The sequence below is a fragment of the Chanos chanos genome, chromosome 2, assembly GCF_902362185.1.
Source record: "Chanos chanos chromosome 2, fChaCha1.1, whole genome shotgun sequence".
Classification (NCBI taxonomy): Eukaryota; Metazoa; Chordata; class Actinopteri; order Gonorynchiformes; family Chanidae; genus Chanos; species Chanos chanos.
The window spans coordinates 37,351,877-37,378,000 of record NC_044496.1 but is presented as its reverse complement, the minus strand read 5'-3'; the positions used below and the strand labels follow the sequence as shown (position 1 = coordinate 37,378,000).

At 40.9% G+C, this 26,124-nt stretch overlaps 1 protein-coding gene across 1 annotated transcript; it reads right to left on the bottom strand.

Moving 5' to 3' along the window:
• Nucleotides 1-969: 969 nt before the first annotated feature.
• Nucleotides 970-25,907, bottom strand: trpm1b (transient receptor potential cation channel, subfamily M, member 1b). The gene is made up of 27 exons (XM_030765308.1): nt 25,821-25,907; nt 17,765-17,841; nt 16,508-16,709; nt 15,852-16,065; nt 15,614-15,738; nt 15,127-15,298; nt 14,345-14,519; nt 13,870-13,993; nt 11,501-11,573; nt 11,170-11,270; nt 10,632-10,814; nt 10,101-10,235; nt 9,735-9,785; nt 9,378-9,518; nt 9,241-9,270; nt 8,826-9,118; nt 8,304-8,532; nt 7,768-7,896; nt 7,016-7,147; nt 6,264-6,392; nt 5,768-6,019; nt 5,255-5,447; nt 4,072-4,092; nt 3,803-3,947; nt 3,216-3,418; nt 2,959-3,091; nt 970-2,380 (listed from the first exon to the last, which is right to left on the bottom strand). Exons 1-27 carry the CDS (start codon nt 25,905-25,907, stop codon nt 970-972), a joined length of 5,160 nt encoding a protein of 1,719 aa, XP_030621168.1.
• Nucleotides 25,908-26,124: the final 217 nt, after the last annotated feature.

Below are 26,124 nucleotides of genomic sequence, written 5' to 3'. Positions count from 1 at the left end.
CAGATGCTCCCAAAATAGAACAAATTACACGCAGTTTCTCCAGCTCCATTTCCTGTTGTCCTGATGTTATCTCATCGTAAATAACCCATTTTGTTAATGTTGTAAAAAATACTGAAAATTGTGAACTAAATTGTAAAAAAAAAAGTGTGATTTTACAGATTGTGAACATTTTCTACCATATGTAACCAAAGTAAACATTGCCTAATGAAATCTTTTATGTTGACTGTAATCATTGTATAAACGTCATCACCTTGAACAGCAGATGGCGCTGTAGTCTGCTGTAAACTCATCAGGGGCAAAAAAGCATTCTTAGAATGAATCATTACTCTTATTCCTCTGCCTTATTATTATTTTAATGCAGTTGGTACTTGACAGTTTTTCTTTAGCTAGGGCTGTCGGTCCTGTTACACTTTCTAGTACTAAAACTGTCAAACTTTCCTCCTGTCAGAGATTTGTCAACAGTAACCTAGCACCTAGAGACTCCTACTTTGCAAGAAAACTAATCATATGAATATAAACAATATCATAGCATATACAATTGTGTAGAAGCTCACGTCACATACAATGAAAAGCAGATCAATCCTATAAATAAATAAATAAATAAATAAACCAGGGCAATTAAAACCTATCTGTGATTGAAAATAGTATTAAGTTTATACTAGCCATTATCACATGAAATATAATGAGATAATGAATGAAAATTATAACCAATGGTATCATCCCATGAAAGGTTTAGTGATGCCCCCTTGTCTTGTATGTCTCAGTTTAGACACTCCACAGCAAATCTAAAGGAATGAGCACTGAGTACAAGGGCAGTTATGTCATAGACTTAACAATGGAGCTTTCAAGTAAGCCAATGGAGTGATCAATTTAACTGAAATATGAGGAGGCTTTAGTTCCTATTGCAGGTTTTATATCCTTTCTCTTTGACATTTTTTCTGGCAGTTTCTCTTTATGACCACTGCTAACTCAGAAGTTGGTCTCATCAGCTACCTTCTGCTTTTTATCCTTCTGGGAACCAGCTCTTGGTCCTTCTTGATCTTTCTGTGCCTCTGACATTGGCTCATCAGCAGGACCTCCGCATGCACTAATGATGTCTCGCTCACTGCTGGAGCCCCGGGGCTTGTCTGTGTTATTCCCCATGCTTTTGGCTTTGAGAGGGTTCATGCTCCAGCTTTTAGACCTAATTGGAGGGTACATCCCATCATCAGCCACAAGCAGACCGCCAGTGTCAGGTGGGACTGCTTGGTCCTTAGCGTCTGGTTCTCCTGTCCTCAACTGTCCTTCAGTGCTGTCTCCAGGACCTTTGCCCTCATCCTTCCTACCTTGATGTGTGTCAGGCCCATCTTCAAGGTCTTTCTCCTTCTCTTCAATTGTCCTCTTGTCACCCTTAATACTCCCCCTATGTTCTTGCACCTCACTCTTGTCCTGAATGTCTTTAGCCTCCTTTGCAGCTTCCTTCTCCTCAATGCTGACTGTCTGATCTCCGTTCCCTGGCTTCACCTGTTGGTCCTCTGGTGGTCTGACCATTGACACCTTGGGTGATTGGCCAAAGAGGGTTGGATGCACCTTGTATGCAAAAGCAGTATTCCATCTCTTCATGGTTGGAGACATATTTGCCCTCTGTTCTAAAAGAGAGGTGTAGTCAGTAGCCCACTGTCCCACATCTTCTCCACCCATTGGGTCAAACGCGATGCTGCTCGTGAATTTACGGCTGGAAGATGGCGACGTGGTCAGAGACTCGGACGGATAGTACTTGAACGCTTTGGGCTTCTCTAAGGGGTAAGAGATGGCAGCTTCTAGTTTAGCTCTCGTGGATATGAGCACCTCGGTTGTATCCTGTGGAGTCTGAGCATCTGGGGCAGGTTCTGTAGGCGCCTCTGGTTGCGACTCTGCACTTCCTACCGCCACCTCTTCGGCCTTCTGATCACAGGGAGAGATCCTGATGTCCACACAGGAGTTGGGTCTGCTCCTTAGACTGGGGACCCTCACCTCCAGATTTGGCCCGTACTCTTTGGGGCTCAGGGCAGTGCTACTCGTTGCCTTCCTCAGGCTGCCTTGCCTCTCTGGGCCCAGCTGACCTGCCTCATCTCCAAGCAGTTGGTTGGTATCCAGGTAGAACTGATAGAGGCTGTATCCGTCAGTGCTGTTAATACTGCCGTGACGCTGCAGGGTGGGGCCACCGCAGACAGAAGAAGCTCCTGAGCGCGTGCGGGTCAGCTCAGAGTGGTCAATCCCTGCCAGTCTCTCTAAAGCGTTCATTATGCGTCCGTGCATCTCCTCCAGCTGGGCCAAGCGTAGATCCACAGTCTGTAAGGAGGCCTTCATGGTGTTCTCCCTCTCATTCACTTCCTCAAGACGCATGGACATATTCTCCACCCTGCTCAGGGAAAATAGGAGCATTAGGAGATTGAGCAATCCAGTAATGTGGTAACTTCACTTAAACAGACTTTACTAGACTAATGCAGTATAAGGCCAACATATAGTCTCAGTAGATTTGTTGCAAACAAGTATCAGCCCCTGACAGTGTCTGTGTGGCCCAAAGGAATCATGTTTACTTTTGAGATACTCTAAGACTACTTAAAAACATACCAAAAAATGTTATTAGCTTAATATAAAGTCTTATATCAAATAACAGAATAAGATGATGATTGCATTTAATTGCAGTGTTTAAGTTCACTGTTTCCAAACATTCTTTCCCTCAAACAGACATTTTTTGTTACTGATAAGTGATGTTGATATATTTTAATGATGTGTGTTTGGTCACATCGTAATGCATATTTTTTATTTTTTTTGTGCTGAAGTTTACTAAAATCATAAGGGATGTCAGTGTGAATATAGTGGATTCAAAACAGCTGTTATTTTTTTTCAACATGCTCTGAAGAGTTTAGTTACTCTTAGCAACTCTGATACTGCAGAAGATTTGACTTTCTTTCTTTTTTTTTTCTTTGACCTAACCTTTCAGATGTCACTTTGATGCGTTCATCATTCGAAGATTGCTGCTCATCCTCCTTCTCTCTGAAATATTCCTTCACACACTGCTCCTCAAATTCGTACAGGTTTTTCAGTTCCTCAGCATTCAGGATAAGCTCTGTGGAAAAAGAAGAACCTATAATTATTCTGATTTCTACATAACGCCTGACTTAAGTGGGATACCAGGAGATGAGGGTGATTCTGAATACTAGCGTGCAGAGACACAATTTCATGAAACCCACTCAGTCCTTTGTCTTTCTCGTCCAGTTCTCCCTCCTGTTTTTTGGTACAGCGGCAGCAGACTCTGCGGACCAGGATGTGGAGATGACTGAGAATAATGAGGGGCGGGGGAAGGACTGGTCTGTCATGGAACGTCATGATCAGCTGATACCGCTGGAACTTCCACACCTGGTTGGAGATTGACTTGACCTCGAAGAATGTGTTGCTATTTGGGAAAAGAAACATGGGTGTTTATGGAAACAGAATCAGCTGAAGCTCTCTGATACATTCACTGATCTAACTCAAGCCAATCAATTAACAAGATCAGTGATTGATTAATGTATTTTTAAACCACCAGTTATTGTTGATGTCACTATGATTTTGCACATTTAATTATAAAAGGAGAAGTCTTCTGAAGGGAAAATATTTGATGAGTCTGTTTTTAAGAAATTTGCCCTTTGTCAGAAATAGTACTATTCCTGTTATGCCTTTCTCTCTCTTGCCTCTAATGCTCTTTTAATGTTACCTTACCCAGTAACTTTTAATGTCCATTAAAAGTTACTGGGTAAGTAGCCTGGTGCTTTGTAATGCTTATCGATTGTGAACTCACTTGAAGACAGCAATGAGTAAGTTGACCAGTAGGATGTTGGCCACTAGCAGATAGCAAGCCATGATGGCAGGGGTGAGCCAGGCTCCAGGGATACAAGGTGGCAGCTTTTTCCCATCCTCATCATACATGTTTTCCCCACATGGAGCTGCAGAAAAATCACTTTTCTTCTTAACACAGAGAAATTAACACAGGGAAAAACTTCTCTTTGCAGAGTAGGATCATTTATTAACATGTAGACAGCCTTTGTCAATGCCAAGCTGTATACTCACGGTTTATTTCCATTGCGTAGACTATGGATCATTCCATAAACATAACGTAAAGTAGACATAGGAGATAGGAGACAGAGAAGGCAATTAAAAGAATACATTTCTGTCATGGAGAAAAATTAGTATTCACTACTGCATTCATATTGACTTTGTGTTCCCAAAGTTGGAGGCGTAATGTAAATGTGTTGAAATAATTGAATGTTGGAGGCCATTTTGTATATAGCTTTAGTGCATTCCCCATATCAGTGGACACAGAACACTCATAGTGTCTCGGGCAAAGGTGTGAATGATGAGAGAGTAATTCTTTGGACTCACCAGTCTCTTCTCTTACACAGAATTGAAGGCGTATTTGGTGTTTTATGGAGTGTCACTCTGAGGACACAGTGTCCCAACAAAATCTGACTCTACACCAAGCCCTAATCTTAATCTGTTCTCAATTCCACTGGTAACATTGACCTTAACATATGTTTTCCCTTGGACAAGGGAACTTTCACACCATAAAACACCACTGAGCACAACAGACCAGAAACTGCATATGCACAAACTTACCAGAAGAGAGTGCTAGATAACTGGTGAATGAAAATTTTGGAATATGGCTCACATCTCACAATTTGAAATGAATTAAGCAATACATGGATGACTCAGTCTGTCAAGACATTTCCACATTCTTAACATAACTGTAAGGATTTTTCAATCTTGACTATATTGCATTTGTGTCATTACACAAAGGAATCAATGGTCCAAACACAATTATCATTCCACCTCCCCCAACCCTGTGCCAGCTCAGAGCAGGAAGGCTTTAACAAATTCGGTGAGGGGAAAAAAAAAAGAGGTTTCACATTGTACACAAGACTATGGGCTTGCATGCTACATGTACTATTATAGTGCTGAAAGCCCCTCAAATTTTTAAACTTCTGTTTTAATCCTCTGCTGTTGTACAGTAGCCTGCACTCACGACACAATTTAAGCTTTTGTACAGCTTAAATTCGTCACAAAAAATGCAGCAAGCTTTAATCTTGTTTTAGGTTCAGCATAGTGAGTATATATGTACAGAAAACATTTTGTAGTGACAGTAGGACAGTACACCAACATGGGGAAGACACAGAGGGGGAGAAGACACAAGACACACGGCACTGAGAAAGAAGCTGGCAAGGACTGATCATTCAGACAGGAAACAAAGTCTTACTATCAATTCTAGTCTTACGGTCTATCGAGTCTGCAAACACTTCGCCGTAGATCATCCAGTAGGGCATATAGAAGATGTTCCGGGCAAGGCGCCACGTTGGTTCTTCGTCAGGGTGGAGAATGGCCTGCCGCGCTACTCCGAAACTCATTAGCACCACCAACATGATCACCACAAAGTACAGCATGTCAATCATCTGGCAGGGAGAGAACCATTCCTTTGTGAAAAACTGTGCTCCATTGTCGTAGAGCGAATGTTACTGAAGGTGACTCTGTAGACCCTACAATCACCTATGCTACAGAATAACATTAAGACTACAACAGGTGAGGATTAGGATTAGATTTACCTGTGTGGTCAATTTGCATTTACAACATCTTTTACTGTGCAAGAACCAATATACAGTACTGTCCCCACATTTCAGCCATTCAAGAGCACGATGCCAAAACATTCACAGTAAAGCCAATTTTTTTGTCCAGCAATCATTTTGTATGATTGCGTAATCTGAATTTCCCTCACCATCTTTCCAATCATCATGACGTACGGTCCCAGGTACTTGTTGACACCAAAGATGTCCAATACACGGATATACCAGAAGATGATGTCCACACAGTAGATAACTCTGCCGTAACCCATGTAAGGTTCACTCTGTAGGCGGAGCAGAAGGCCCAGGAGGAAGGTGGAAATGGCCACCAAGTCTGTGATGTTCCAGTACTCCTCCAACCACACACTGATCTTCTGACGCAGCTTACCAGGCTCTGACATCAGGATCTGGAGCAAGAAGTCAAACAAAATCAGTTTTTTTTCACTCTAAAAGCACAAACGTGTCTTTTGACAAAGGTCTTTTGAGAACAAACAACAATAAGCTGAGGCTAGAACTGAATGTAAGATTCCAAAATTAACTTCAATGTCATTATAAGGTTGGGACCATTCCTTTTATACCCATGATGGTCTTTTGTAGATGTTACTGTCAAGATGTGTGACATGGAGTGGAATATGTGTTTAGAGTGTATACCTGTCTTATTTTCTCACAGGCCAGAGAAAGTATGTATGAAATGACCACCCACTCCTGCATGGTGGGCCACTGCTCCATCTTCACCAGGATGATGTAATTGTACAGCATCAAATAACCCAGGTAGGATATCTGCCCAAGACAATCAGCCAGATAACTGTTAGCAGATCATCATAAATGTCATTTACAATTCAAACATAAGGGAACTGTGTGCTCCTCATGTAAATCAGCATGTTAAAAGCCTCTGTATTATGATCAGACTAGGTTTCTAAGTGTAACATTTGTCTTATATATCATCTATACAATGTGTGGCAAGCTGACTTGTAATGCTTTATATTTTTAATGTATTACAGAGCATCTGGGCATTAATGAGTGGCCAATAGATAAACACACAAAGACGTAAATTAACGACTATTCCTGTATTCATATAGCACTACTAGCATGTCCTACAGCACTTTACAATGCCCAGTATTACTTCACTCTGTGTCAGTGAGACCAAAGTAATATCAGTTTGTTTTGTTTCGTATAGTTCACGGCAGAGTTTTGTTTAACTGAGTACAGTCTTATGTGTCTGGCTTAGTGTATCACAGATCCAAGTATAAGTAATATTTGTGAGCATTTATGAGCAGTTATCTGTGTTTTCATCATATATCATCATAAATGACATGTGAAGCCTAGTTAGCATTTTAAGAATACATTACAGATGGGATATACATCTGTAGTGTTGCTCTCTTGGGTTAAGAGGGGACACTCACAGTATTAAACCAGAACTTGGTGAAGGGGGCATTGTAGAACTCGTAGATTTTCCTCCCAATGGGAACTCGTTTCATCTTCTTGCTGCCTTCCTCTTCATCACCTTTCTTGGACACTGTATCAGCGTTGGCATCCTGGAGGCATCATGGGAACAGTGTTAAATGGGGTTCCTCACTGTAATATCTCCTCTGAGTAAAACAAATGTCCACTTTTGTGTTATTTAATGTGTAGGCCAGGACCTGTCTGGCATGAGCTTATCCAAACAACAAAAAGATTAATGGATATTCAGTGCACTAATATTTGGGAGTGCAGATATTCTATGAGTAAGCTTTTACGTGACAGAGAACTGACCTTTGTTTTTGTATTAAGCTCTAAGCAAAATGATTTCTAAGCAAATTAGGATTTTTTCATAATTCATCCAATCTCAGGCATTATTTATGCAGGTACATGAATGCTTTTGTGGAAGTTCATTTCATTTCAATATATCTCTTCTACCACTAATCTCTATCAGTATCACATGTTTATTTTTAATATGTTGAATTACATTAGTAATTACGACGTGTTTAGTTGCAGTAAAAGTGGTGGACTGATTATTTCTAACTGTTGTTCGTGTCCTCAAGTTCCCATCCAGAATTTTTTGCTGAGACATACTTTACTGATTCAACAGAAAATGATGTCTGCTTTAAGATCCTAAGTGAGAATTGGGGTAAATAGACAAATAAATAAATACATAAAAATTAAGAACTGGGGTTACCCTGCTGGACTTATTATCATCTTCTTTCTCTTTGGCATCCTCGTCAGATGAGCTCTGGTAAACCATGTCATCTCCAAGACGGAAATCCAGCAGCAAAATCAACGGGGGGAAGATAATGCCGAAAATGACCTGGAGAGATATGGTTTATTTCGTCAACACAAGACAAGTAGAGGTCAGAGTACATGGTAATGGGAAGACTTTGGACTATATATGTGAATTTAAGCACGTTTTGCATGAGTTTGAATGAATGATATATGAACTTGCATGCATGTGTATTGTGTCATTGTCGACAAGTGTGATGTATGTTGCAGTGGCTTGGAGCCCAAGACAAGTTTCCATGGGACAATAAAGTATACCTTAACCTTAACACTATATAATATTGTGTGTGTGTGTGTGTGTGTGTGTGTGTTAGCCGTAGCCATTCAGACACATAATGTGACTGATTGAAACAGAAAAGAAGTAGGATTTCTGTGGACCACAGCTGTATAGTCCCGTGGATAGATAACATTCCCATGTAAAGGTAAAATGGACAATACCTTCAGACCCGGGTTCTTTCCCATTCTCAGCGTTCCCATCCACATGTCTGTCAGCAGCATCTGACTGCAAGTGTGGGCAATGAAGTCTCTGTGTTTGGCAGCCACTGCCAGTTTCAGACAAGTGGAGTTACTCCAGTTCTTCAGTTCATAGGTCAACAGCTTCATGGCGACTTGCTCATCATGCTTGTAAGACTGGTCCAGTAGCTCATAGGCCAGCTGCCCAAACTCCCTGAGACAGAAAACATATTCGGAATACGTGTTCACAGAAATGTGACTTTACATTAAGAATGGAATCAAGTCATTACACATTAGTAGATATCATTTCTTGGGTAAACCATGCCTATTGAGTCAACACAGCATCTAGAACATTCCTAGTCATCCATTTAATGGTCTGTTTCTTTTCTCCTTGGTGTCTCCTAGAATGGAATTTTTACATAAGATGCTGCTCTACTGAAGTGCTACAGGTATACCAGATGTTCCATACACTTGACTGTTTTTGTTTGGTTTTTCACGGGCACTCACTTGGAGTTATTATCCAGATCCTGAGAGATATCATCCACCAGCTCACTTTCTGAAGACTCATGGGCCATGGCTTTGAAGAGTTTACAGGCCACCAGTGCTTTGGCCATGGCCTCCTCACCTCTCTGCCACAGGAAGAGCGCCATCTTCTGGCGCTTCATAAGCACTGCCCATAACATCAGCTCGTGAAAGGGATACTGGAAACGGCAGACCTCAGGGTCATCCACGTCAATGTCTACCTCTTCCTCTTTTTTCTTTTTGGCTTTTTTCTTGCCCTTTGGCCTTGGCTCATCGTCCTATAAGAAAATGTAACAGCCCAAAAAAAAAAAAAAATGGGAGAATGATACTTATCAGAACTATGATGAGGTCAAATGATTGTCATGTACAAAAATTAGAAAAGTGGATTTCTCTTTCATACCTCCATCCCAAGGAGTTTTAAGGCTTTTGGCTGCAAATACAATGAGACACAACATTGGTCAGCGAAGTCTCAAAAAGACTCTATCAATGAATTCTTGTGGTAATCTTTCAGATATTTAGAGAAACTGTTCCTCTCACCCTTTTCAGACCGTATAGGTTGTTGTAGAGGGAACGGAAGCCCTTTCTGGTGTAGTTACTCCGGTAAGCCCCTCCCATCAGGTATTCTAACACTAGTCCTATGTCAATCAAGGTGATCTGGTAATCTGGAGGGAGGTTTCCCTACAATATCATAGTGACAGGAGATGTTGTCTATTTGGCATACAATTCCTTAAATCATTGAATTAAAAAACATATGAACCCTAACACACATAACTGAGATTACCGTATAAAAATTACAGCATGTCACATTTGTTGGTCGATGTCAATGTGCTGTTCAGTATAATGAATATGTAATTCGTTCAGTAATATTGTGTCAAAGAGTAGGGATACTCTTACTTTTTTGACATCTCTCACTACAACATGCAGTGTATTGGCAGGTCCCAGTCTCTGATTAAAAAGAAAAACACACGCACACACAGAACAAACAAAGATTATAGTTTGAAATTGCATCCAGTTACTCTGCTGGATAACTTAAATCAGATCCTGTGTAAAGGACCGCATTGCCTGGTAGCAAGGCTTTTCTCATATTGGATAATCCTGACTATTAACGGGTTCATCGCAGTTATCCAGCCAACCGGGAAGTCTCGTTAAGCAAAGTTTTCCCCTGCTGTGCATTTTTTTGTGCGTGTTTTATGCAGTGTGGATGCAGTACTGATTATCATTTGGTCTGCACAGTCGGTAATTGAGGGCCAGTGTACACACCGTGTTGTACAGCTCCTCCAAGCGTGGGATAGTGAGAAAATGGTGGATGTTGACCCCGTTCTCAATCAGCAGCTTCACAAAGTCCACTCTGTCCAGCACTAATGCGTCCATCATGGCCTGCTCCAGTGAGTTCACCTGCAGGTGGAGGATCAGTGACGCACGATCAACACTGGCACAATGCTCAATGGATAAAAGACAGATACCAGTAGTTGTTCAACGAATAGTTGAATGTTTAACTTCTTTTTTTGTACAATATTTTGCACAAACATTCTGATGAATTCATTACAAGTCAGAACAGAGAAAATTATACAGCCCATATCTTCCTTCAGAGCAGAGCTGTTGATGTAACCTGTATCGAAATTGTGCATACAAAGTTATGAGGGTAAAGTCATTGGTGTTTAATGTGCAGTACCTGTAGCTAATGCATTGTTTCAGGTTACTGAGCTTTCTGTACATTTAGTGGACAATGATTTTGCTTCTGCAATACAGCCCTGATCTCATTTATTGAAAATGCATCTCTGCTCCTCCTACCCAGTTGAGTAACGCTAATTTCTTGGGGTCTGTCTCCTCTGGGGGCTCTGGTTTGGCCTTGCCTCCTTTGCCTTTCTTCCCTCGGCCCTTGGCCTTATTGCGTGGACCTGGAGCTGGGCTCTTCTGCCTCTCCTGGGTGGTGGGACCAGTGCTGGTGGGTGCAGTGGGCAGAGCACTCACTGGCTGTAATAACACACAATGTCTTAGGCACTCTTTAATAGTTCAAGTATTAACTTCAAGTATGTCATCTAATGGTATCATCTATCTATCTATCTATCTATCTATCTATCTATGTATCTATCTATCTATCTATCTGTCTATCTATCTATCTATCTATCTATCTATCTATCTATCTATCTATCTATCTATCTATCTATCCACTGTGGTGAAATTTGGAGGCAACTTGAGTACATTTTTGGTCACCAAAACTCAACTTATTATATTCATCCCCTTGAAAAAGAAATTAAATCAAAGTAGAGTACAACATTTCATGAAGATAATTAGAAATTCCAGCTTTTCAGAAGTAAACAGCACTCACTGGCACATGTAGTCCATAGACAAAGATCTGATTGCGTGCTATGTCCACTCTGTTCCAGGCTAAAGCCAAACTGAGCTGGTCTGGAGCTGAAGCGTTAGTTCCTGTGGGATCATGGAACAATTCGATTCAATTCAATTCAATTCAATTCAATTCAGTTCAATTCAATTCATTTTACTTGTATAGCACCTTTCAGAGTAGAGACTGTCACAAAGCGGCATTACAGCAGCATCACGCATAAAGTGCAGTCCCAATAGCAATTATTAAGACGACTAAAAAACCTCTGGTATTATTTAGAGTATCTGAAGTGGAGAAAACAAACATGATTTGGTACCTTTCAGTAGGGCAGTCAGGATAGACATCTCAATGTCCTGCTGTCCCTCAGAACCCATTCGAAAAACTGTGATCTAGATTTAAAAGATTGTGACGCGGTAACAATATGCAGGCGGCACATACTTATTGTTTCAAGTTTATTTTGCTTTCGAACTTATTTTATTATATTCACATCAATTGTAAAGAGGTTAATGAAAGAACATGAATGAATGAATGAATGAATGAACGATGAATTAATACAAAGTATATAATTACAATTGCTAATTATTTTAATGTCCGACTTTCAAAGTCTGTAGAAGAATATTTTAGCTACTGTGTATTAACAAGACCCTTCGCTGACAAAAATGTGCAGAAATGACAAGAACCAGGCAGTCTGTATTGAATGAATGTGACAATACAATCATTCTGTCAAGCATTCCACTGCTTATGAGTTTTCACACTTCTCATGCCGGGATAATTTCCCACCATGTTAAGTCATAGCACTTTCTTTGTTTTCAGATGCATAGAATCAAATGCAATTTACCCAGAAGGGAGCAGTCACATGCGCAGTGATGTTAAATGTGATTATGTTGGCATGGAGTCGTGACACAGTGCCAGAGGTTTCTGCTCTCGCTCCAGCATGCATTGCTAATGAGTGACTTATGGCGTAGTCCAGTCAATGTGATTGGGCCCGCGTGGTTACAATGCCTCAGTGAAGACGTGACTGGGAGGGTGCGGGGCGGGGGTAGGTTGGCGGAGAAACCTTGGTGTGAACTTTGTCTTGAGGAATATCCCCACAAACAGCAGGTCTTGTGTTCTTTTAATGCGTGTAATTCAGTTTGGTTTGTAAGGAAAGGAGTAAGGAGGAATTCACAGTCTGCTCTCTCTGAATGAACATCTTTTTATCACAGTGCAGCTGAACACAGATGGCATACGTTCACGTGGAATGTGTTACAGCAATAGTCTCTCTCTCGTGTGTGTGTGTGTGTGTGTGTGTGTGTGTGTGTGAGCATTGTCTTTTCTGGTCAAGCACAATGAAGACCATACCACAACACCTGCTAGTAGGGCAACTAACATACACACCATAGTGTGTGTGTGTGTGTGTGTGTTTCTGTGTGTTAGTGTGTATGTTTGTATATGTATATCCTGTATTAGTATGTGAGGAGGTGAAGACCTTTGGTTAATGGTTAGAAGACTTTATATCCATCTGATCATACATTTTGTATCAACAGGTTTTATCCAGTGAAATATGAACATGCTGTCTGAGCATTATGCAGTCTAATGCACCACAGAGGTTCTCTCTGCGGCAGGGCAGTATCATTTGGCCGGTCATAAAGGTCTAAATGGTTAAGAGAGTGGTCTGGAGATGGCCTGGGTGGATTAGAGAGAAATAGATCTCCTGTCTCTTTCATCCGTGTGGTCACTGCTACAGTATCAGGATGAATGAGGGGCTTCGTCTGAGCAGGTGGTGATGCGTTGATCTGGGCTGCCCAGATGTATGGATCAGGACATTATCTCCTCAGAGGTATTATTAAAAGACTTAGCACATCATTAAGTCTAAAGCAAAAACCATGGCAACAGCCCCAGTGTTAACTGTCAGTGTAAATATGGTAATCGGCTAACTACAAAGACACCCACAAGGCTGTGGTTTCACCGGTCGAGGGCATGAAATGCATGTCTGATGATTATCAGAGATGGGTCTGGTTAAGTGTTGGATGATGGTATGAGTGGTGCAAGAGTGATTTAGAGATTATTTTATAAGATGCCAGAGACTGAAGCTCTTAGAGGTTGAACAGACTGGAATTAGACACATTCAGCATTTTAAAATTCAGGCAAGGGAAAGGAAGCTTTTGATAGAAATTTCTTTATTAATAGATGAATGAATGAAATGGACACATGAATGAAAATGCAAAACCAAATGAAGCTTGAAGGGAAGATGTTTATTGATGGATTTTTGCACTCTCAAATATTTTTTCTTTAATACTTTACGTTCACTCAGATAACATTCATAAAAAGACTTTATACTGATTATGAAAGTTAATGAACAAGAAATGAAAACTTTCAAAGTTTCAGTCTTATAAGGTGTTTTATACTGTTTGTAATGCTAAGATAACCTATTCTCACTGTATTTTGAGAAAGGAAACTTTAGCCAGATTCATACAAATAACCTGATCGTTCTGATCATCAGTGTTCTGAACAATTAGGCACAAATGGAAAATCTGCCTCTCGTATCTTATAATTCTGTATTAATACTGCAACCAAAACAACAACAAAAACAAACAACCAACCAATAACAATAACAACAAAAAAGAATGCATTTGAATGCAGTTCTTATAATAATATAACTGTACTTTGTGGCGTAGTCTGTGCTCATGCATTGACTGTACTCACCAGCTCTCTCTTCTTCATGCACTCCATGATCATGAGGAGAATCTGCTGGGACTGACTCTTACTGTAGTTAAACGTCTTCTGAATGGTCACCAGCAGCTGCTCATTCGCATCCTCTGTTATCATTCTGAGAAAAACAACAATTTTAAATGACTTGATTGATACATAAATTAAACTAACTTCCCCTCAAAGCTGACACAAATAGTATATTGTTGCTTGTTATAAGCTTGATTTCTTAGATTGTGTCAAAATTCTCCAATTTGCCTGTGTGTACATATGAACAGATTTTCTTGTAATAACACAAAATCACTCTGATCAATCATGACTGTGATACAATAAGTGATTTGTTCATGACAGCAATAATTACGCCATTTGACTGTCTAACATTACCTGACCATAACTTGGTGTAAATTAATTTCAAAAGAATATCACCCAAAAAAGTGTACTTTTGTCATCGTGGTACAGTGGTAAATCTCACCCCCCATCCTCTGAGTATTTGTGGGCAAAAGAGATGATGTCAGAGGCACGGCCGCTGCCGTCACACACCACCACTGGCACCGGGGGCTCCTCACGCAGACACTCCAGCATGATAGAAATCACGTTAGGCCCTCCTTCCACGATTAGACACACTAATGGCACGCCTTGGCCCAGACCTAACCACAAACACACGCGTACACACACACACACACACACACACACACACACACACACACAAAGTAGATGAAAAAATAGATTTACAAACCAGTGAAACTGCTCTATGTTTTTTCTTTTTACAATGTAACTGAAACATATATATATTCTTTGTCGATTCTGTCATTATGAATATGACAGTTGTTTTTTTTTTTTATTACTATTCTATAAGGCTCTGCAGGGTGGATGTGAGTGGTGACAGCTGAGCATCCCTTTGCTGTCCCTGCCTTATCAGGAGCTCCAGGCATAGGATGACAAAGGGAAACCCACAGGTCACAGGAAAAAGGGGCTCCTCTCAGACTCCTCCACAGACCCAGGGTCTGGGTCCCCACTGGGTCTCCACCGTACAAACACAGCTAAAAAGAACAGCATTCTGACCGATCAGCATTTCAGCAGTATTCCCCAGGGACCCATCTCTTTCCAGGCATGCAGCAAATGCAGAAATGTATCCATAATCATTTACATCATGAGAAGAGATCAGCAATGCATTAAGAGGCCCGTAATGCCTGTTAGACACTTCTAGAATGCTCTCTGATGTGCGAGAGGATGGGGGGTAGGGGGGTCACTCACGAGTGTTAATCTTCTGAAGGGAAATGTGCTTCTCCAGCTGCCTGCGGAGCTTCACCTCTGCTCCGTATTTACCACACGTGCCGTTGTCCACCAGGATGAAGTGAGAGTGGCTGTTGTTGAGAATGGCCAGTTTGCTCAGAGGATTGGATATGGCTTGGTAAGGTTTGGTCACCTGAGAAATGTGAATCACTCTAGATCAGTAATGGAGAACAAAACAGCTACCTGTCGACTATTCTTGTAGTCTGGGAGAATGGGTAACAATTTTCTTAAATCCAGAAACCAGAACAAATTATCAGATGATAACATTGCACCATAAATGAGTATCATTATGAAGGGATATGGGGAGGTTGAAAATGTGTCCATGGCACACTGATAACCAATTGTAAAACAATGTATCATGTAAAGTTTTGTCTATGAAACTGAGAAGAGTGCAATCTTAAAGGTTGTTTGTTCATTTCTAAGTAAATATGCAATGACACAAACGTACATCTTTGCCAATGAGGTCCTCCTTGCTTTCTAGGATTCCCCAGGGAGCTATTCCGATTGCACAGACTTTCCCTCTGGACTTAGAGGAATGATCCTTAAGAGCATCCCCAACATGGCGGATAACCCCTGAAACACAAACACACTGATGTTCCTGATTCTAACACCTGGTGTGGTTTATTATTTGTGCACGGTCTTGCTGTGAAGATAGTATAATATAAGTTCTAATAAAAGATGCTAACCTGTGCTAACTCCACCCGTGAAGATCCATGCTCCTGTTGTCACGGCAGCTTTGATCAGGCCTTTCCCAAACACTTGTTTGAGTTTGGGCTGCAGATCGAAGTTTTGGAGACCTCCGTGGACTGATATGAGGAGGGTAGGAAGTTCCAGCTGCCAGTCTTTCACCATAAGGTGAAGCAGGTTGTCTGGTTTGGTATCATAGGACACTCTGATGTACTGTGGGAGAGACAGAGAGTGTAAGTAAGGTATATGTCATACAAGTACAGTGACCGTCCTGATTCATCTACCCTAATATACAACACTTTTAATCATAAGAACTGTACAAATGGAAGAAATAGGGGTTAATGTTTTTGTGAGGAACAAGTAATACTGCAGAGATTAATCTCCTGATTAGTCGATCAACCGATTGAGTAGTAGGCAAGAGTATTTCTTATTTTGACAACATTGTGGTGAGTTCTCTAAGTCTCATCCTGTAGGACAGAGTAGGGACTCACTGAGCAGAACATTGCCAGTGTAACCATGCACGAACACACCTACTTTAGTTAAAGAAGGGATCAGTGATTAACGGTCAAGTTAAATTATGTGCCTCAGTGCTAGGCTGTAACCAAGGTATGCTACCATGTGAATTTCTTAGTTTGATACTGTGAAGGATGCGTACCATGGCTTTATTGATGAACCCTCCACCCTGGAACTCAATAGTGCCATATGCATCAGTCGGGGAAGCCTGCGTATGTTTGACCACTGACCACTTTTCCTGAGGCTGGTCGACTTGCACAAGCTGGTGGCTCTCCTCTGGGGGTTTGGTTGTGGCAGCGCCAGGAATAGCCACATGCTGTGCCACCAACTGGCCACATGCACATCTAACAGGAACACAACAGTACAATGTGAGTTAGGGAGAGGAATTAAGGACACGACAGAGCAGTTTCAAAAAGTGAGAGTGTTTAAAGGTCTTTTGAAAAGTGAAAGCGTTTAAAGTGTGGTGGATCTCTGCGTGTGCTTATTTTTGATTTGCCAGTGAATATTAGAATCAAGTGTATTAGATTAAGACTTAGATTAAGGACTATGGGAATTCTACAGGAGTTTGCTCGTCCAGTAAGAGGTCTCCCTACCCAGACTGTGGAGTTTAGTCCTGAGTGTGGGTTTTAAATGAAGTGTAGAGGCAGTTGTAAGTTTCAAATTGAGTTTAGAGGTGGTTGTTGGTTTCGAACGGGCATGTTGTTATTCATGCAATTTGATGGTGTCCGTACAGGTTTTCCCTATGTACTGAAAACTCCTCATCAGTTGATCAGAACATGGAAAAGCTTGGGTTTCTCTCTCTTTCTTTTCTTCCCTCCTTCTCTCTGTCTATCTCTCTCTCTCTCTCTCTCTCTCTCTCTCTCTCTCTCCTGCCTTGTGGGCTATCTCCCATCCTCACGGGTTTTGTTTGCCGAATCTAAACTGAACTGTCTCTGATATGGGAATACGTGGCTCAGTGCACATGGAGCAGCCTGCGCTGGCAGTCCTCCACCTCAGTAAACTCAGCCAGCCTAAGGGCCACCCTTTCAAAAAGGCAGACCATCCAGCTCCCCCCAGTTCACCAACAAAGCAACCTGCTGCTATCTGTGCCCCTGCACTGATCCAGAACTGACCTATGATGTCAGAGCGCACCACATTACAAAACACCATCTCAGCATGGCTTTATTAGCGTCTCCTGAAAGTGCTTTGTCTTTTACAGTGTTGGAAAATGTAGCAGTGCCAAGATCTTTTGTGTTGTTTGTGAAGTGAAGGATCGGAGCTGTCGTCTCCTGTGTAGAGTCTGTTTTGAGTCTTTTTTCCATTGTTGTTTTAAGTTTGAGTTTGATATATGGTGCATCTGAAGAGGTTAAATTTTACCAGTTGGATGTCAAGACTCTATGAAAATAAAAGGATTGATTACCTGGTTGGGTCCTTGCTCGGAAATATATGGATGCATTCCCTTTTCTGGAAAGTTCTCTCAATCCATGCTTTTTGGCCCTGTGTAACAGAGAAAATTCCCAGTGAACCTCACACATCATCTTCATAAAGTGATTTATTTCACATTTTGGACCCCTTAGTATCTCATACCCATATTAAAGTTACATTTTAGAACTCCCAATAAATGAATTCTGAACATTTTCTACAGACAGAAAGCCTTTTTTCAAAAAAGGTTTGTATCCAAGATCTCCTGATAGTCAAATCAGATACTATATATCCCATCACTTTTTTGGACTGTAAACAAACCCCACACATTGTGTGCACTATCAATTACTGCAAGAACAATGGGTAGTCTCCCAGGTTTGGCTTGCCTGGATACATGAAATCCTCTTACCGACGCTAATCCAGACTAAAGGAAGAGGGACACTGTTAGGTGCAGGCTGGTTAAAAGTGTATGGAGGTACGGGGCAGAGTAAAATGTGTACACACTAATATACTAAAGTGATTACTGTCAGAGGAGTCAGTGCAGCACATCAGTGCTGAGCATTCATGCATTTACACTGGATTACCAGAGCATTAAGCTGAAGTGCTAAGGCCTAAAGATGTTTATGGAGTACGGACCTCTAGGAACGCATTGTAGAGATGCAAATCTGTATGGTAAGGACAGGGTGTGGATTCACCATTTTAGTCCACAGACGACAGGAAAAAAACACTCTTTGTTGCTGATAGGGAGAGAATATAGACGTAGAGGTCAAATGACAACAGATGAATGGAGTGTAAAGAGAAGCCATTGACCATATTCAGGACATATTCTGTTTTGGCTTGAGTTATTAGTGCATGGCAAATTAGACCTCGAATCCACTCCGGACAATGGTCATTGGCCCCTTTATACCGCTCTGAGAAAACGCCAAGGAAATCTCCAAAAACAAAAGTAGCTTTTTTGCAACGAGCATGTCAAAACCCTGGGTACAGCAGCTTTTTGATCTCACTCCAGCGTTCGATGAAAATAACCCCAGTTCAAAGCAATATCTGTCTGGGCCTTTGTTGCCAGTTCAGTCCTAATTAAGACTAAAGCTTTTGAAGCGAAACTCTCCAGGAAGTTCAATGTAAGAGTGTTGGACGAGGCAGTGCAGAAAGAGACAGTCACAAGCCCAACTAAGCATGACATACCCCCTGCTATTCCTCTAAAGACCTGTTGCTGGTTTAAAGGGCATGGGAGAGTGCTCTTTACTGTTTGATCTGTCTTTAGTCTTCCAGAAACAACCTGAAAAATACATACTTCAAAAGTTCAGTTTCCAATTGGTGTCCCATTTAATCATGTTCCTTTTTTTATTTTTTATTTTCTCAAAATTCTAATATCATATCCTGAATCTTATGGAGACAATGAATCTCTCCTGCACTGATTATTCATTTTAGAATCACAGTTATGCATTTTGCCAAGAGGTTATGACAAATCAGCTTTTAGTAAATACATTTTTTTTGTACAAATCAAACACTATTACATAACTCCCATGCAATTTGGAATGTTTATTAAAAACACTAAAGAGGGCATTATGATCCTCTCTGTAATTTTTGGAGTAATGAAAACTTCTCTAAGACTTAATCCTCCCCCTGTCATCTGTGTCTAACCACGACTGCAAATGTAATATGAGTAGTATGAAAAGGATCACTTTCAAAAATCTGCCTTTTAACTAGGGCTAACGTGGTTAGAATCGAAATGTGATGCACTAATTAATATCAACTTTTTCAAACATTTTGACGAGAAAAATAGTGCTTTAGAATAGATACTTTTCTTGCAGCGAACACCAAAAATCTTATTCTTACGAATGAACAGTCCCCTCGGCAAGTAACGTCCACTTCTCGAATCTTTCCCCGTCCCAAATGCAGCGGCAGAGCCTGGTTCCACAGGTTCCCTGAGCTTCATCAGAGCAGAAGGCTGGTGATGGTCCTTCCTGCATGGTCCCTGGTCAGACTCAGAGGGTAGCCCTGAGAGAGACTCCACGAAGCTTGAGGGCTGAAGCTGCTTCGGTGTCTCCCTCCTGGAGCTCCAGTGGTGGTATGGGGTGCTCTCTCCCAGTGCTCTGGGAGCCCAGTGAATCCCACAGGACATGAAACTTCATGACTTTATGAGGGGCCGTTCATATGATAAGCATGTGAGGAGGCTCTTTGTTCGGACCAGTCCCATGACTCCAGTTCAAGGTAATCCTTTAGAGAGTCCCATGACCACTCTCTTTCCTTGCCCACGGGGTATTTTTTCATCCCTCCCTTGAACAAGGTGCAACAAATCTACTTTGATAGACCCCCCCCACCCACACCCCACACCACCACCCCCTCCCTCCACCCCCACCTCCACTTCACCACCCCCGCCCCATTCTTTGCCCCCCCCCCACCCATTAATCTCCCAAAAGACTTGAGACCCTCTTTTTTCCCTTTTTCTTTGGGTTCCCTCCACAGCTTCACCGGCCTGCGTTGGCATGACGGTAAAACCTAAAAGAAGATATCAGTACTCCCAACTGAGATGGGAGGGAAGCCTGACTCAGATCCGAGAACAGAGAGAGAGAGAGAGAGAGAGAGAGAGAGGGGAGCTCCCTGACGTTGAGTTTCAGAGTGTCACCCACCTTCCATCTGCTTTGATTTCAACCACATTTGCATAATTGAAAGAATTGGACACAGGCATTCTTTTGTAAGGAGCCTTTTTTTTTAGGCCTGACTGGACTCCAGTTGAGGGCGATGTGACTCCCACCCTCTTAATTGCAGTTAATCTCTATTTCCACCCGCTCCTTTTACTGCTTGAGGAAAACAGTTCTGACGGTTCTGAATATTCTTTAAATGAGATGCCATTTGACACCCCCCCCCCTTGGTTTTCACTCTGTGGCACCACCAAAATCTGCTTCCACCATATGATTTAATAAAAGATCTCCACTTTCACCATCCATGTTTATGTATTAATCATTCAGAGTCAAGAGTCAATTTGAGATTTGAAGCTTTTTAACACTGGATATTTTAAAGCAGTACTGATGTATACATGACTAGGTTTTGTTGGAAACATTAACCCATATAAAAAAGTCATTAAAACATACTACAAGACTTAATACTTTGAAAATGAAATACGCACATTTCAACTTGGTTTTAAAAAAAGGCAAATTACACCATAAGACTTATCTTCATTGAGATATTAAAGTGTAATATGTTTTAGGGAGCCACGCAATTTTTGCGGAGGGGGGAGGTGTTTGTAGTTTAGTCAAGCGTTACTAACATTAAACCAGTGAAATTCAGTGGCCAGTCAGAGATTTGCCTTTTATGGTGTAGTGTCTGAGGTATCACGGCTGACTCTGGTCAGAGAACAAGGGGTGGTTAGGATGAAAAATGAGAGAGAGAGTGAAAGAGAGACAGAGAGAGAGAGAGAAATAAATAAATATCCATTTTTGTTTGTAGCTGTATAGTGGTATGGTAGAAAAGCACGTGAAGTGCTGTTAATTATGGAAAAAGAAACAAAGAGCACTTGCACAGAGGTTTGGCCAGTGTGACGCAGTTATTTCAGCTTACTTAAACTCATTATCAACACCAATTAAAACCCAAATCCTCTGAGCTTCTAGCAGCCTCATTAAAGTTTCTTCTGAAATTGTACAAAAGCCCTGAAAGAGGAGGAATAAACGTAGGAAGGATAAGATTATGTTGTGCTGAACACATTAACGCGATTTACGGTAAAACCGGCAACAATACACAGCATTCAGTGTTTTCATCATCCTCTTGCTCAACATGGAAGACAACTGGGCACAAATAGGATTGTTCTTAAGATCGGACAGAATGTTACAGCAACAAATAAATAAACAAAGAGATTACTATTTCATGAAGTAGAAAAGAAAAATAGAAAAGTAGAAAGAAAGAAAGAAAGAAAGAAAGAAAGAAAGAAAGAAGGAGAATGTAAAAAAGAAATCTCCCTTTAGCACTGATCAGCTCAAACACAATCACTCAGACATGCAAAATTTGAAAAACAGCAAATTATTCATTTCAGTATTAAAATGATATCTAACTCAAGTAGTGACATCTCTTCCACAGAAGTCCAAATTTTGCCCAAACCCAGACTCTAAACTTCTCATTGTCTCATTGTGCTGATCACATGATCAGCTGCTTACACAGACACGCGGCAGTTTCTGTCTCGAAAAGAATTTCAGTTAGTACTGAATATTTCTTAACCAACTAGCTGACACCAACACAGTTGTCTGTGTGTTGCTATATCACCATAGATACATGAGGCCACAAATTGCTCTATAACTGCATGACATTTTATTGCAGCATGTCAGGTTTTCATTTTTTTTTAAAATTTTTGTAAACGTGCTGACTTCAAGCCGAACGTCTGTCTCACAACTGTGAGGCCTTATCCAACAGAGAAAAAAACCAAAGTCTAAAATAAATTCAGTGCAGCTTAGAGAGGTCTGGTAACGGGTCCAGTGACAGGACAGGCAGAGAGGAAGACAAAAGATGAACATTCACTGAATTTCAGTGCCATCTACAGATGGAAAAGCTGAGATATTTTTACATACTGCAAATGACAAGAAATACAATTTCAATCAGATTTTGAGCATAATTTCTTTTCTTTTCTTTTCTTTTCTTTTCTTTTCTTTTCTTTTCTTTTCTTTTCTTTTCTTTTCTTTTCCTCCCTTCCTTCACACAAATGCAACTTTGGCGTCGACAAGTCTGTAGAGCGTTTGTTGAGTTTGTTTAACATCCTTAGCCTTCTCAAAATGTCTGTTTTCTCCCAGACGGTCTCTAAAAAGGCTCATTGTCTCTGTGGATCTGAAAATCCAGTTAGCAGTCACATGAACACAACATGTCACTGATTAGCCTAGAGATTTCTACAAGTCATAAGACACATTTCTAAGGTATTTATGTTTGTGTGTGTGTGTGTGTGTGTGTGTGCGCATGTGTGTGTGTGTGTATCCTTTTAAAAAAAAAAAGACAGCGTTTCACATCCAGTTTCAGGTATTTTGGCTCTATTTTAATGACCCCACAATCGTCACTGGGAATTTTAGAATCGCTGATCATTTGTTTAATTGACAGATTAAATCAAATGTAATAATGGCAGTATAAAACACCTAAGCTGTGCTCCATGTTAGAAAGATCAAGTGTCGTGTGTCAAGTCATGTGTGATCCCATTCACATCCAGCAGGAATTGTACAGTCCTCAAGACATTTTAATCGGGACAGTGTCTTCGATTTTATAGTTCCATGAGTCCTGCTGCTGAACTACAATGTGTATCATACGAGAAGTTCTACTGATTGCTCTTTCAGTCCACTAACAGTGCAGTTTTATAGACATACTGGGTGGCATTCAGTCAATGAAATATAACATGGTCTTACAAACTGGTCTAGGAATATCAATTCATGAGCAATGGCTAAGCATACCAAAGCTTAACAGAAATGCATTTCAAACAATGCATTTTACAAAGCTTTTCAAGACTCAAATCTGAAATCTACAGTATCAAAATAGCTAGAACAAATACATTTGAGCTATAATAGTATCTAAGATATTATTTTAAAAACACATTTACAAAATGTTTAACAACAGTGTAAGGCTGTCTTTATGTTTATGAGGTATGAAGCATATGGTAAGCTGCATTTCCAGGAATTTGCTACATGCTCCATTTATCATCAGGCTGTTTATCATTTTGTAAGGCCAGACGTGCATGGGATTATCCAGAGAATGTGTGTACTGTTTTTGAAATCTTTGCTTTTAACATTACTTCTCTTTCTAATCAGAGACAAAGTGCTGTCTCCCTCTCTTCAGAGGTCTCCCATCTTGATACACATTCTTGTCTCATTGAATGGTCTTGTTTAAACTGTTTCAATTTCTTTTTCTTTGTTGCTTTTTGTTTGCTTGCTTGCTTGATTTGAAAGAGAATGGCCCGTACAGTTGTCTGAGTGTTTGTGGCATTATTTAAAGGTCGTGCTAAATTTGGGATGAAATTTTCTGCTGAGGGAGAGAGGAAGATGGAGACAGCTGGTGACAAAAAAGGCAGAGTTAACTTTAGACTGCAGCGAGAAACAACGCATCCTCTGTTTGGCTTCAATGGTTTGCGGAGAATCTAAATGTGGTAGGACTGTATTAAGGGAAAATAAAAGTACAAAGGTACTGGTATTTCAGCCTTGTTTGATGAGTTCACATCAGTGCAAAAATGTAAATTCAACAATTATCAACTCGTCAAAAAAATTCAAGTTGAAAGAGGCTAGCAAAAAATCAAATACTTTGTCTATTCAAGAGCCCAAAGTGGTAATAAAGTTATTTTATAATAATCAGGAAGCTAGGAAAATGCTCTCAGTTTGCCTGTTTCCCTGTAATTTTGAAAAATATGAAATGACGTGAAGCTGTTTTGCGCAGGACCTTGCTTTACATTGGTCCGTGCTTCCTTGAGCGGTTTTCTAGGCAGTAATTTTGCAGTGTTAATCACATGAAAGAAGACATCAGAAAGTGGAAGACTAAAGTGCTTAATCTGGCCCAGCTGCTGGTGTCCATACTGGGCCATTACTGGGGATTAGAAGCAGCAGTGGAGCAGTCGGGCCTGGAGGTGCTGCTCAGCTGGGCTGGCTGAGTGGAAAAGAACGAGCACTTTATAATACTACCGGAGCAATTGTCGCCTGACATGCTATAGTAATATGTGCTACAAACACATAGACAAGTAGGTGCGCGCACACACACACACACACACACACACACACACACATACACATACACATACACATACATGCACACATCTGAACTGTACACACCACAGTCTGAACATCACAGACACACATGCGCGCGCGCGCACACACACGCACACACAGACAGATGTAAACTGTAAATGCCACAATCTGAACATCACACACACACACAGACACACAAACACACAGACACACACACACACACACACACAGATGTAAAATGTAAACACCACAGTCTGAACATCACAAACACACACACACACATATACACACCCATACACATACACATGCACACACAGGCTGCTTTGATAATGACTTCATAACTGAGGGTGAATGGAGATTATTAGACAGGCAGACATTGTCACACCTACTCTCTCAGTAGAATGATGAGGAAAGGTTGAGAAAATTGATTCACTGATCTAATATTCACATACTTTCGCAGACAGAAATAATACTTTTACTCTGACAGTTGGAATTCACTGTGTACAAACGTAACATAGGGATGCAAATAAATGAAAAAAAAATTACTGTGTCATCTTGCATTTTAGAAGGACATCTTTTGAAGGTTTTCTTTCACCGTAATAACTTTTAGTGGTTTGGGAAAGAAATCATCATTTCTGTTTTTACATGGCAGTAGGTCACGTCTTTTAGGTTTACACTTTTTTTTCCAGATACTTTCTGATGACGATGTAAAATATGTCAAGCTGAAAAGGTTCAAAACTACTGACCATCCATAGCAATTATGAAGAAATCTCAAACACAGAATATATGTTGTATACTTTTTTTGTCAGTTGTGGTGACTAACGTTTTTGTTAATTATGTTAATTGTGGAAAAACCTCGGAAAGAAGTATGAAAGAGAGAAAAGCTTGTGAGAGTGGACCCGCCCACATTTGAAACACTGAACCCTGTTGTATAATAATTCATTTTCACAATGAAGTCTGCGAGGAGTTTCTATCTGAGGAAGTTTTTTTCCCCCTAGTGTCTTGGTCTGTCACTGGTCAGCTGAAAAGCATTAAACCCCAGACTGCTGACTGAGGTCTCACTAAAAAGTTTTTGCTTCCTTGCTGTGGTGTGCCAAGTGAACTAACTTACAAATCGGTCAACAAAAAAACCCACCAGATAAATTAGCAATAAAACCAAAACTAAGTATATCCAACAGAATAAATAGGAGAAGTGTAATATCATGCGTAATAAAGCAAACATTTGCTTTTTTATGGGACAAAACAAAACTAAAGAGCATCCCAACTGCGTAACAGTAATCTGTTGTAGGTTAAACACCTCAAACTTCCCGTTCGACCCATGAGAGGTTTTTGTAATAGCCGCCAAAACTGTCTTACCTTCTGAGACCCGGATGTGGAGCGTTTGATGGAGCTCCGTGCGAAGGAGCCGCTGGCTCTCCTCGTGCTCGTCGGTGCCTTCTCCATGCCTGTGCTCCCCTCAGCGCTCCCGTTAGCACGGTGGTCAGCACGCTCTCTCAGTACCTCAGACAGATACGCCTGGCCCTTTAGACTCAGAGAGTCGCATCCTCTATTGTACACACACAGACGCTGTGCAACTGTCACTGAGGATCATCTCTATTTCTCTCTCTCTCACTCTCTCACTCTATCTCGCTCTTAACTGGCAAGATAGATAGTGGCGAGG

What these genes read in the sequence shown, in the direction of transcription:
- trpm1b (XM_030765308.1), bottom strand. Translation starts at nt 25,907, where the DNA reads ATGGAGAAGGCACCGACGAGCACGAGGAGAGCCAGCGGCTCCTTCGCA. An exon ending in GCATGAAGAAGAGAGAGCTG is followed by an intron (nt 11,574 to 13,869) that starts GTGAGTACAGTC and finishes TTTTAAATCTAG; the next exon opens with ATCACAGTTTTTCGAATGGG. An exon ending in CTACGCAATGGAAATAAACC is followed by an intron (nt 3,948 to 4,071) that starts GTGAGTATACAG and finishes ATTTTTCTGCAG; the next exon opens with CTCCATGTGGGGAAAACATG.